The sequence below is a fragment of the Eutrigla gurnardus genome (assembly GCF_963514095.1).
Source record: "Eutrigla gurnardus genome assembly, chromosome: 22".
NCBI classification, from domain to species: Eukaryota; Metazoa; Chordata; class Actinopteri; order Perciformes; family Triglidae; genus Eutrigla; species Eutrigla gurnardus.
The window spans coordinates 14876558-14889821 of NC_139933.1; the positions used below are offsets into that span (position 1 = coordinate 14876558).

At 45.4% G+C, this 13264-nt stretch overlaps 1 protein-coding gene across 12 annotated transcripts in view; it reads right to left on the reverse strand.

Moving 5' to 3' along the window:
- The window catches only part of rnf213b (ring finger protein 213b), a 39884-nt gene that overhangs the window by 8501 nt on the left and 18119 nt on the right, over positions 1–13264 (reverse strand). For all 12 annotated transcript variants that reach the window (XM_084039459.1, XM_084039458.1, XM_084039460.1 and 9 more), the window contains 25 exons: positions 13093–13245; positions 8473–12273; positions 8240–8376; positions 7794–7892; positions 7563–7675; positions 7339–7452; positions 7191–7234; positions 6951–7107; positions 6412–6547; positions 6127–6315; positions 5611–5744; positions 5330–5505; positions 5038–5241; positions 4494–4681; positions 4287–4407; positions 3379–3479; positions 3057–3236; positions 2830–2975; positions 2444–2543; positions 1842–1953; positions 1489–1693; positions 1180–1370; positions 744–866; positions 548–649; positions 231–467 (listed from right to left, as the gene is read on the reverse strand). In XM_084039459.1, the coding sequence (XP_083895585.1) occupies positions 231–467; positions 548–649; positions 744–866; positions 1180–1370; positions 1489–1693; positions 1842–1953; positions 2444–2543; positions 2830–2975; positions 3057–3236; positions 3379–3479; positions 4287–4407; positions 4494–4681; positions 5038–5241; positions 5330–5505; positions 5611–5744; positions 6127–6315; positions 6412–6547; positions 6951–7107; positions 7191–7234; positions 7339–7452; positions 7563–7675; positions 7794–7892; positions 8240–8376; positions 8473–12273; positions 13093–13245 (7263 nt within the window). The remainder of the gene's footprint in view (positions 1–230; positions 468–547; positions 650–743; positions 867–1179; positions 1371–1488; positions 1694–1841; positions 1954–2443; positions 2544–2829; positions 2976–3056; positions 3237–3378; positions 3480–4286; positions 4408–4493; positions 4682–5037; positions 5242–5329; positions 5506–5610; positions 5745–6126; positions 6316–6411; positions 6548–6950; positions 7108–7190; positions 7235–7338; positions 7453–7562; positions 7676–7793; positions 7893–8239; positions 8377–8472; positions 12274–13092; positions 13246–13264) is intronic.

A 13264-nucleotide genomic window follows, 5' to 3' on the forward strand; every position in this document is an offset into this window, starting at 1 on the left:
GGCGTTGACAGATGGAGCTCATTAGCATTTAAAGATGCAGGCACAGAAACAGCCTGTTCTCAGCAGAGCTCATTTGAGCAACTTTTAGACAGCTGAAATTCAGGACCACGGATGGGTTTGGGGCAATGCATATAGAATACAGTGTTGTTGGACCTCTGATAGCTGTGTGAAATTGATGAAAATCAGTATAATAGGGGATCTTTAATGTGGAGAGATCAGAAGTGTCTTACTGTCACATTCTGAGGCTGGGAGGCGATCTGATAAAGAGGAACCAGCAGAGGGTTCCCACTGAGGATCACAGAGTCCAGATGAACCAGCAGCTCCAGAAGGGTTTGCCGCCGACCCAGAAGATCTGCATTGAGACTCAAGTCCAGTCCTCCGATCTGATTGAACAGGAGCGCGGTGCAGAACTCCCTAAACTCCCTGGACCCAACGTCTTTCAGCAGCTCCTCCAGTCTCGCCGTCTCCTGCAGGTTCACGTAGAGCCACGGGTTAAAGAGGGAAGGTGAGTTTAGACAAGAGGAAATCAGACATGAGGCATGGCGACCTGAGCGGAGGGGAGAACGTTTGCGTCGGGTGACTTGTATCGGCAGGTGACCTGTCTGAACAGGGCCAGGGCCAGAAGACTGATCCGAGACCCTTTCAGCTTCTACAGAGGAAACAAACCAACAGAAGATGATCTAAACGGTGACACAAAGCTACATTTTCCTTATCTAGTGTATCAGCTGTGGAGTCTCTTTGACCTGTATTTGTGTCGTGAAGGTGTCGGATCGGTTTTCCAGCAGGACGTGTCCCACGGCGTCCCTCATGGCCCGGTACGGGGCCCCGCAGCAGAGGAACTGGTCCATGTTAGTTGGAAGCTTCCTCTGTGGGGTGAAAAGGAAAAGTTTCTCTTTGCACAGTTATCAATGACAGCTAATGGATCCTATTTGATATGAGATGCTAATAGTAGATAACAGGTATTACATAATGTCTTGTGCATAACAAAGCTGAGTTGATAACCTGAAAATGAGTCGGTTAAGTTTAAGGACAAAAAAAAAAAATCCATATATATAACCCCCCCCCCCCCTTTACTAATTTTACCAGCATGACACTTAACTTGTGACTATAAATAAAGGTTCGTGGCAGCAAAGACAAACTGCTGTTGTTGTAACACACAGTTCCCTGAGACGTCTTTACCTGAAGTCGGAGCAGGTCTGCAGGGAAGACCCATCTCCAGACCGGGTTGTTCATCAGGGCCAGTATGCAGTCGACCCCAGAGAGCCTGTGGAGGGCTCGCAGCAGGTAAACCCTGATCCAGTCGTTACCACAGCACTCGCACACCGCCTTCACCTGCTGCAGGTACTGAGCCTCCACGCCAGCAGGTCTGCCTGCAATTCACCAAGAAACCTTTATTTCCCTCCAACAGAACATCCGAAGACTCAAATCTCAAATGACATTTTAGTCTGAGTCCCAATTAAACGTTGAACTCAGTTCAGTATTGCTCACCTTGAGTTGCAGCTTCCTGCATCAGCTGGGCGGCGGTGCTCAGACATATTCTCAGTCTAGCTACGGTGAGCAGGAACTCGGCCGGGTCCTCTTGTCTGTCTGGAGCCGGTTCACTGGCGAACCCGCTCAGGAACCCGATCTCTGCTCGCCTCTGCAACTCGCCGCTCTGTTCCACGTCTCTCGCCTCTGAGCACAACAGAGAGTCCTGAGGGATACGAAACAATATCATCAATAACAAGGGATGATCTGATTGTGTAGAAATTCATGTTTTCAGAGAATCTGAAACAACAGGACAAGTGGGAATTACAGCAACGATCATCATCGCTATGTTATAAAAGTTTTGCGTCTTTAACCTGGAAGCAGTTGACAAAAAGCAGGTAGAGTTCGGTTCGGTCTTCTCTGGTGAGAAGATTCTCCTCCAGGTTCTTCAGGTAGGTCTGAATGTGAGTCTTCACCTGCTCAAAGCTGACAGATACACAACATGCGGTATAGAAGTGTTGCTTTAGTTACAGTGAGTAAACATTTAAGGTACTTCAGAGCAAAGGTTCCTCCAAAAGCCTTTCAGATATATCATTAGTTCATAAAAAAGCTTAAATGTGTCTGTGACTGGCTGAAAGAGATGCAGCAGTTTTGGGGATATTTGACTGTTTTTCTAATTTTCCATAGTCAGAAACCAATAAATGCTTTCACATATAGTGTCTAAAGGGTCAAATAACCACAGACTGGATATAAGAAGTGGACATCGTCATAGTGACGTCACTCAGTGGTCTGTGGACTACGGTTTTGAAGCCTTGAGTTCGGAATTTTGGATTTTGGTCAACCAGTGAAGGAAGTGACCATATTTGGACTGTGGAGGAGCGACGGCTGGATCTGATGAACACAAGTGGCACCAGGAGCTGCAACCTTACTGGATCTGGATCCATGTGGATTCTGTTATGAATGTGCACGCCCTCACCTGTGCTGCAGCAGCAGCTTCGGCAGCACAGACCGAACCACCGGACTGTTGTCCACACAGTCCAGGAAGGGAGTGAGCTCTCGGGTCCTGTACACGTCTCCTGGATCACACAAAAAGAAGATGTGTGACTGTCATTGCAGCATCATCAACTCTCCAGTTATCAGCATCGACTTGTTTTTTTTTTAAGATTTTTTTGAGGCATAGACGCCTTTTATTAGCAGTGGATAGATCGGAAACATGAGGAGAGAGAGGGGGGATGTGACATGCAGCAAAGGACCTCCGGCCGGGATTCGAACCGGGGTCGGCTGCGTATGTACGTTCGTACATGGCATGCGCTCTAACCACTCCGCCAACTGCGCGCCCTCAGCATCGACTTGTTAACTGACCGTTAGCAGAGACCAGTAGGGAGAAGAGCAGCTCCACCACTCCTTCTCCAGGCCTCTGGCCCTCCGACAGACAGAACCGGGACACCACCTCCAGGAAGAAGGAGTTACAGCAGTCTCTGATCGCTGCCTGCTGCTGAAGAGCCGCCCTGGACAAAGAAAAGGTTACCGGAAAATTTACGAGACGGTGTCATTGGATGCCCAGACGTTGCAGCACACACACAACTCACTTGACGGTGGGAGACACAGTCGGCCTGAAGTCGGTCGGCAGGTCCGTCCTGCATTTGGGACAAGAGCGTCTCTGCTGCTGAATCCAGCGTTGGAGACACGGCAGACAGCAGACGTGCTGGCAGGGCAGGACAGCCGGCTCCGTGAGCTCCGACAGGCAAACCGGGCACGAGATGCCAAATCTTTATAGGGCAAATGAACATCAGACAACAACAGATTCTCGTAATATTCTTTGTTATTGTTCATATTTCACAGAGTTGAGAAATTGTTTGGATAATGAAAGATCTCTGGTGAGATGTGTCTAATGTAGAGGCCGGTCCTGACCTCAGATCCCTGCTGATACACTCGTCATGAAAGGAATTGAGGATTCGGATCAGCTGCTGCAGTGTCTCCAAGTTCCTCACATCAGCTGACTCCTGCATCAGCTGTTAGAAAAGAAGAAAAAAAAACATCTGTTAACATGTTTTCTTCCCGCTCATCTCCGGACCGCCCGACCGCTGACAATGAACAAAACACTTTACTTCTGCTGTTAATGTTTTACAACTATGTTTCTTGTCTCGTCCAATCTGATCCACATTGCGTCTCGCAGAGACAGGTATCGGCCAGTAGGAGACCTCAAAGAATCCAAAACAACTACAAATACATGCAAAACAGCTGCAAAGAGACAAAAAAGAGAGACTCCAATGACTAGAAAGAGACACAAGACAACCAAAAAAAGACACAAAATATCCATAAAAAGATGCTAAATGACCACAAAAAGACATAAAGTGACCACACAGAGACACAAAACAACCACAAAGCCATGTAAACCTGTTGCTGTAGATGCACAACAGCTGCAAAGAGACAAAGAAGAAACTTCAATGAGTAGAAAGAGACATGGGACAACCACAAAGAGATGCAAAAAGACCACAAAAGGATGCAAAATGACCACAAAGACACACAAGAGACGAAAAAGACTCACAACAAATACAAAAAGGAGGAAAATGACAAAGTGACACAGTTTCTATGAAGTAGAGATGGTGGGGCCTTTTGCATGTCCGTGTCCAGGGGCCCCTTCTCCTATAATCTGTCCGTGGAGGGGGACACCTCACCAGACCAAACTAATCGAGCATGAGGCGAGATGCGTCAGCCTCCGGGAGGCATACCGCTTCAGCCAAACCACTTCCTGGAGAGGAACTTCTTCCAGTCACATGGAGACGAAAACAAAGACCACTAAGAACCATTCGACTCACGTTCAGGTGAAGGTTGCAGTGTTTCAGAGCAAGTTCTGTCAATCTTGAGTCGTTCTGGTTCACTCTGAAAATGACGTGCTGGATGAAAGACGCAACAACCAGCATCCCCTGCCACAGTGACCTGGAAGGGCAAACGGCATGATAAATAAACCGGAAAACTCCCCCCCCCCCCCCCCCTTGCTGTGCAGAACATCTGGTCGGACTCACCGGATGGAGTCCAGATGCTGCAGGGAACCAGGGCTACAGAGGGATCTGTATCTCTGTCCAAACACTCGATCCAGACACGGCTGCAGAAACTCCACTCGGCTCACAAAGGACTCGCACTCTTGCAGCGACGTCACGGTCAGTAGTTTGGTCTGCTCCACACAGATACCCAGGACTCCAATGTCCTCCCCCTGCCAAACGATAGCATCTTTACAGTTAAGGCAAATCAATTCTAGATTTATGGCCAAAAATGTATTTTTTTTTAGGTCACGGTGACTAATCAGTTCACCCAAAGTGCATTTTTGCTGTGCAACCCTGATATCTTGCCACAAACATCCAGTTTGTAGATCCATTTTTGCTACATAAGAAAATAAACAAACTATATCGTATGTTGAAGGGTGGAGGATGAACTCAAGAGAAGAAGCTGCTCTGATGGCTGATACTTCTTTATCTCTTGCACGGCGACAGCAGGGTGAACAGGAACCGGATGGACCTTTGACCACCAAAACAAGATTTGAATTTCGAGATTCCAAAAGGTTGTTCTCACCATTTCTTGCGGCTCCCTCTCGAACTCCAGCTGAGAGACCACAGTGATGAGCTGCGGCTGCAGCAGAAATATGTGGCGGAGAGCGTCCAGTCTTGGGGCAAAATGTTTGAAGGCGGCCATTATCCAGGCAGGACCGAGCTCCGTGACGGCGCCTATGCAGGTCTGAAGCTCAGACACGCATCCCAACGTGGCCCTGGTGAGCACCTGTATGTGACGGTTGTAAAAATAAAAAAAGCACTATTACCGGCTGTTCCTGCGTTTCACCTACATGCGTGGCTCATGATGCCCCTACCCGGAGCTCCTCCTCTGACTTGATGTTCAGTGAGAGCAGCAGGAAGTCTCGAAGGTAGTGGCGGCCGTACTCCCGTCTCTCCTCGTCAGAGAGCTTCTGCAGGTGACCGCCAAGCCGGCTGCTGGCGAAGGCACTCACAAACCGGAGGATCCTCCCAGTGCTGTCCGCTCCCGTTACTGAACGACAGTCAAAGAGCCAAATGAAGCATTTAAAGCCAAACCGTGTATATATATACAGTATATATACTCCATCTGTTCAGATGTTTATAAGAAGCGACAAACCTGGCATGAATTCTGATTCCTCCCACAAGCTTTCTAGGTGCATTTTGATGAGCCAGCTGAAGGGGGCAGCGCAGGGTTGTTGTTCACCGTCCAACATGAAGTAGTGATGCACCAGCACTTCCTGGTCGGACTCACTACAAATCAATTAATCAATAACACGGTTGAATAAGGGAAAAATGTCTTGAAAGTCTTCTGCATGGTGAAATAAGTCTGAGTAGAACAGGACTGAAAGGAATTTGATTTAATGGTTGGAATTACCAGCTCATTTCCTTCTCTAGCTTCAGATTAATTGATGGAAGGATGATATCATTGGTTGAAATTGGCTGGTACTAGCTGATGTAAGCATGTACCATATTTTGACAAAGTGGTAAAATAAACACCTAAATGTGCACTTTGGATGTTTTCTCCCCACTAGTAAGAACAAAGACATGTCATGGAGGCAGATTTGATTATTTCCTTTAGTGTCTGACCTTAAAATCACTGTGGGATTTATACAGAACAAGTATTCCAAGATACCTTTGGTTCTGAAGAGGTGTCAGGCTTAAAACCTGTGAATCTGCCAGGATGTCCAACCACAGCTTTAGCAGGCCCTGGCTCAGGGTGCCATCAGCGAGCAGATCCAGATTTGCATACCTGTCCACAACTTCCAACATGTTGGCCAAGATCGGGGTGACAGTGGACTGAAGGCAGCGCCACAGAGTATGTCTGTCAGTTAAAGGCACAAAAAGATTGCTGCACTTGACCACATCATCAACCAGAAACAGCAAAACAATTTTCAAGTTTCTTGTGAAGTGACTTTACCTCAGAGTGCCCCCCTCCTGCAGAGCCTGCCGTTTCTTGGCTTCTCGGCTAACCCACTCCTTAGGAGAGCCCATCATCACTTCTCTCTGTGCCAACGCCTCCGCCAGTCTGCTCAGCAACACCTCCTGAAAGTGAGCTTTGATATATAGTGGACATCCATTAAAAACAAGTTTAAGATGCAACAAAATGAGTAGAATGTATTTGTTTTCACATCAGAGTCAAAATCACAATGTAGCCCCGCCCCTAAAGCATCCCCTGCTTTCTGGTCTGTTGGACTCTAAATGGACCATAATGTACTAAATGAACATCATGCTGGATTGAAGAAGACTTGAAACTAGAGATTGGGACCATGTTTAGTAGTGTTTAGTGTTTACTGAGATAATAAATCAAGTGAGAATTAGGGTCTTTTTCTCATAGACTTCTATATAATAATTCTATATATAAAGTCGCCTGGTTTTGTTACACAAACCCTGTCATGCAACCTGCAGATACATTCTATATTAATGTACAGACATCATTCTCAAATGACTGTAATTTACCTCCTATTTGCTCTTTACCAGTTCCCAGAAGAGTCAGAAGGATTTGCATCCGCTGCATGCTTCGCGATACCACGCCATCAGGGTCCCTCAGCAAACCAACCGCTTTTTGGATACATGATCTCACTAAGAATCGGCTGTGGAGGTGGGCTGTATCTCCCTGTACACAAATACAGTTACATTTGTTTTACACATTTAAAGGAACATGAGGTTTATTTGCTTTTAACTCAGATTTGTATCTACCTGAGAGTCTTTTCTTCCACCTGTTTCTCCATCTTCATGTTGTTCTATTAGATATCAAGAATACTGGTTATTTTACTGTTAAAAACACATTTAAACACATTTGTAATACAACACCCTTCCTAAAACCAAGAAGGTGTACAGTTTCTACCTGAGAGTGCAGGGTTGAGCAGGTTGCTAATGAGAGTTCCACAGAAAACCAGCAGGTTCAGGCTCATGTCCTCTGAATCCCTCAGGTCATCAATATGGACAGAGTGCCAGATTCCTATGATGCGAAAGACAACATTTTCCTTTAATTTTGTTATACAACGTGTATACAATGCAGTCAGCAAATAACTGTTTTGCAATAAACATCATATTCCACGTATGACTCACCTCCTTGGAAACCAATGTACTGAGCTTGACTCTGGATCCTAGAAACCTTCACGATGAAAATCACCCAACAGGTCTGATGCACCAGTGACATCAAGTAATTCATGGTGCAATATCTAGAGGGAGATGACATCATGAACACATCGTACCTGAAATACCTGTAATGTCCTTCTTTCAACTGAGCATTCAGAAAATCACTTTGCAAGTGTTCAGGGTCTTGACACTAAGCCCTACTTTGCTGATGCTATGAGCTCATCAATGCAGTGGGATTCCTCAAGGTCAATCTGGATGAACAGGATGTGAAGCGAGGGGCCAGCATCTTGAAGGAAGCCCCTGAAATAGAAAGGACATTAATGCTGAAATATGTGGCTCCATTGCATGCAAAGTCAATGCAAACGTAATAATAGACATAAATTTGCGCTGGCTGACGCTGGGCAGGGAAACACAGAATTACCGTTATTTGCTTGTTGCCACAAGTTGAAATATTTCAACTCAATTTTCGTGAGCAGCTTGAGCAAGCTGAAATATTTCAACTTGTTGCCACAAGTTCAAGTTGAAATATTTCAACTCAATTTTCGTGAGCAGCTTGAGCAAGTAATGCAAAATTAGCTTCACAAGGAAGATTAATAGATGAACATAACATTTAAAAGCCATTCTGCTGTAATCTGAATAGTTAGTACCGTATCTTGTTACAGAAGGACACCTCAGTGTCAAACTGGTGGAGCGAGAGTAGGAGGAGTCGGTCCGTATGCAGTCCTAGAGCATGGGCTACAACCCTGAGATCTGATTTGGTAAGTAAGCTGGAGAATGTAGTTATCTGTGCAAAACCACAAAGTGGACAGTGATGTCAACAATTAGTACAAATTGTAAAGAAGTGATGAAAACCAAAATGGTGCAATGGTTTACAGCCTACCTCAAGAAACTTGCTGGACCCCTGGTGTTCTTTCAGGCAATCTTCCAGGAAATTTCGGAGGGAATGGTGATGCTGTTGGTGGAAGTACATTCTCTGGAGTTTCTCCTTCTCCTGGTATGCCAACTCTGAGTACTTGAGCCTCATGACAGCGTCAGGGGTGGCACAGTTCAAAAGGAGACATTTTGCAAGATTGAAGACGACTTCTTCCTCATTTTCTCCAGCAGACCTGACAGTGATTTCTGTCTTCATTAATTCTTCGCTCTCAGGTGAATCCTCATCATTCTTTTCCATTGATTCAGTTGCTTGCACTTCTCCAGCACTCTCTATGTCCATCGCATCACCCAACTGATTGTCCTCCTTCTCAGTTACCTCTTCCTGTTCGTTGGAATTTGATGCAAATATTTTGTTTGGTCCATCATCTCCCAGTGAGTCATCTTTTTCATTCTGTTGGTATTGTCTTAGTGCACTGTCTTCGACTTTTTGTACTCTCCTTTCTAGTGCCTGTAGAAGAGCGCTGGCACAGGCATCTCCATGGTAGCCTACAAAAATGTCAGACAGCTTGAAATCCTCTGAGGCTTCACCTGAGAATTCCTTCACCCACTCCTTCAGTTTGTGGAGAACCCTGTGTTGCCATGGTTCTAAGTCAGTACTCCTGTCCACCCTGTGCTTTTCAAGCCTGTTGATGAGGGGCATGGGGAAGTGTTCATACACCTTATTTTGGTCCTCTACTACTACCAGTCTAAAGTTTGTATGCACACGACATTTGACTCTGTGGGAGCCAAGACCAAGATCAACGTATTGCTGCTTACTGAGGTAAACATAGTACTGGTTCAAGGCATCGTACAGGCTTTCATAAAGATTTTGCATGTTCAGGAGGATGACAGTACGCCCGGTCTCCATGCACGTTTTCACCCGGTTTACATTCCGGCAGATTTGGGCATATTCCTGGTCCTTTGGGAATCCAGAGCCAAAGACTATTTCAGGCAGTTGATAGTCTCCGTTGGCAAAGATTTGTTGTTGGAGGATATGGAGAGCTGCATTGTTGGTGGTCAGCAAAAGGAGATAACGGCTCTCGTGGTTGGTGTCATAGTCAAGATTCTTCTTCACCATTGTCAAGGTGCTTGGTCTGGGGATTTCCATTATGTTTTGAAGAACCTCTTGGAAAAATATGACAGGGTCAAAACCCTCTGGTTGTCCACTGAAGTTACGCAAGATGGCCTCAACCAACTGCCCACCATCTGGCTCTTGTTGTGTTGCTTTGACGACAGCAAATAGCATTTTGACTAAGCTATAATAATCCCTTAGACCAAAGAACTGATTCTTTGTGGTCTCATTACAGATGTTCAAAAAGGCCTTTGCCAAAGATGGGAATAGGTGTAGGATTTGCAACAGAATTTGCCTGGAGGATGAACAAATTCCCTTGGCAGTTTCCACAAGTTCATTCTCACTCGGATCCCATCTTGACACAAATATTCCCCTGTTCATCTTTGCTGGGTCAAGAGCCCAGTTGGAAATGCCAACAAAGCCAACCTTCATGTGTGGATCTGGCTTGTCAGTGTCAATGCAACCATCCTCCAAGAGAGGGTGAAGGGTCTTCAGGGGCATCTGAGGAGAATCTTCTGCAAGTCCAATCTCATCAAGTACCACGACAGATACATATTCGTCCATGTTTTTGTCCTTCTGGAAACGGGCACAGTTCCTGAATGTCCCTATGATACCCTCTGGACTTGAATGAGGACTGCACTGGAAGGACACCATATGAACTTGCTTGAGTTTCTTGAACAGTTCACAGGGGGAGTTCTGGCCCTGCATGGCATCAGCAACCACTGTTTTGGCAAGCGACTTAGAGCTGCCTGGTTTGCCAACCAGAAAGAGTGGGATCCTGAGCTCAATGCAAACCACCATGAGAAACACATTCTCTTTGAGGGCAACATTTTTGGCTATGGTCTCCCTTGTCTGTATGTTCTGAAGGAAGAAATCCTGACACGACGATATCTCTTCCTGCAATGCTTCTGAAGAGCAGAAAGGGTCTGGAAAGCTCTGACAAATTACAGAGAGGTACTGCTCTTTGTCCACGAGAGATGGGTAGTAACAGACTCCAACTGAAAGTATCAAGCATTTCAGTGTTTTTTGAGACGCACTGAGATGAGAGTAGTTGTTGAAAAAGACCTCGCTGTGCTGGTAAAACCAAACTAGCACTTTCATAGACCTCTCAACATCTCTGAGACTCACAAAACTGCACTCATTTTTCCGACTTCGCATGTATTCTTGGGAGGCTGCCAGCACATTTGAAATTATGTCTTTGCAGACCCCTGGCAAACGATGGTCATCAACTTGCTTCTGGACAATCTGTTTGATGTAGGAAAGTTCAGTTGAATCACTCAACTGACCAAAGTCCCACACCAAAGAAGCCATGCTTGGAGGTAGAGGATGAACTCTGTACACCAGCTGCCGCAGAGGGACTTTGCCAAGGCGGTCTTCTGTTTCATCTGCCTTCACCCTGTATCCTAAACCAGCACGTTCCAAACGTTTCACCATTTCAGGTGAGTGCTTCCTGTATGGATTGCAAGCAGCTATGATTTTCAAGCCACTGTCTGTCTTGAGAGGTTCCCCTTTCATTGATTGGTCACACAGGATTTCCTTGATGGCAAAAATGGCCTCTGTGGTGTTGCCTTCGTCAAAGAACAAAATGGTGTCGAGCTTGTGCATTCTGCGGTTCTTTTCAGCAAGTAGCTCTGCCTCCCTCACCTTTCTGTAGATCATCCCTGCTGTAGTTCCACCATGTACCTTGACAAGTACCATGTTCTCTACTGGTTTTTCCTCCCTCTGCAGAGCACAAAGAAAACGGACTAATCGAGTTTTTCCACAGCCGGTCTCTCCCATGATTACAACTGGGATTCCACACCTGAATCTCATGTGTATGGCCAACATCTTCATCACATTGTCAGCAGTGAGCTCATATGTTGGGTCTGGATCAAAGCTTCTGTTCATGATTCCTTTCTTTGCGCCAACAACGCATGAAATCCTTTTGATTTTGTCCGGCCGTTCCAACTGATCGAAGTCTTCAGTGAGAGAGATCCTTTGCCGTTCCAAATCTTGAAAAAGGTTTTGTGACATCACATTTTCTATCAGGACCTTGTGGCTTCGAGGGTCAACTGCATTGAGTGTGTTTTGCCTCCATATCACATTAAAGCCGAGGAAAGACATTGAGTATCGGTCTGCATTGAAGAAAATGTATGGATGAGACTCATTTTCCCAGTGCTTACGAATTGTCATACGGGCAAGAAGATGGTCATCCTCCAGACTGTTTTCAATGTGACGCATGGCACTTTCATCAGAGGTATCCAGAGATGGTGAGGAGAAATCTCTTGACATTAGAATCATGAACTTCACAATGAAGCCCTTGAAACCAGGTAGCTGGTCTGCTAGAAATTCTGGATCACAGAAAACTGAGTTCTCACAGTCTTTCAGTTGAACATTGAGGAACCAGGAGAAGTTCTTCAGCTCAGCCCAAGACGGATCTTGCATTCCACAGTAAAAAAGAAAGTGACTGATGCAATCAATGGGATCCCCCATTTTGGACCCTTCCCGGTATTTAAAACCATCCAGATTCTGATTCTGTCTGTAGAGCTTTAAGTACTGATAGGGTCTTTGTATACCCTCACTGCAAAACTCCTGCTCATCCATGAGTGGATCGAAGGTCTGTTTTGTTGACACCCTTCTACTGGCCAACAACTGCTTCACTTCTGTTGGAGGCCTACAATGGATGGTCGGCAGAATGTCAAGAAGTCCAAGCTTCATCTGTGTGAACAAATTCAGCACATTGATTTGTGAAATCAATTGTAGCCTGGTGTCATTTTTGTCAGATTGAAATTTCTTTCAAAAAAGAGTCAGAACCCCCTAATCTGAAACTTCAAAAACATCTCAAGACCTCAGACTTAACTGTTTAAATAATTGAAAAAATGCTTGTAAATAAGTGGAAATTGAAGGCATTGTATTCAAACATCAATGTGGCCCCACGTTAATACAAGCAGGTGAGTATGAACTACATAATATGGCAAAATGCATTTATATAGTGCTTTTCTAGCTACTAGCTCCTCAAGGTCATTAGCACATTGCTATTGCTGGATGAGTGACAGCGTTGTCCTGCTCTTTGTAACCAGTTACGTGGCCAGTTGGTTAGTTAGTTGGCTAGCTTGCTAATTATGCCATGCCAAAATGCTACACTACCTAGCTAACTCACCAGCCACCTAGCTAACTAGCCAGCCATCAGTCGTGTTCTGTGTTGACTCTCTTCCCGGCCCCACTGCCATGTGTTGTCACCATAACAACTAACAGCAAACACCATTTTCTTTTTTACCAGTCAAATGACCACAGTAAACAGTTTGAAGTGGGTTCTACAACATGACTGCATGGTCACTAATGCAAGTGTTCTTCTACCCTTTTCAATGCTAAGTGATATGAAATATAAGAACATGCTTTTCTTGAAAGCTTTGACTTGACGGCTAAAACATTATAGGTGTCCAGTCTTGTTTAATGTCTGAAGATTTGTACCACATGAACTTTTAAAACTAGATTTCCTGACGGTTATCTGAAAAAGACCAAAAGAAAAAGTAATACCTCCTTTGGCTGGTTTTGAGTGGATCTGTACGTTCTCAGGACCTCAACCGTGATCAAATGGGCAACATTTCTTCTCCATAGCACGCCATGGCTGTCGCTCAAACAGCCCAGAACCAACAGATGAAACAGGAGCTCCTCCAGACCTGAGCGAACCTGACAGGGAACACAAGTG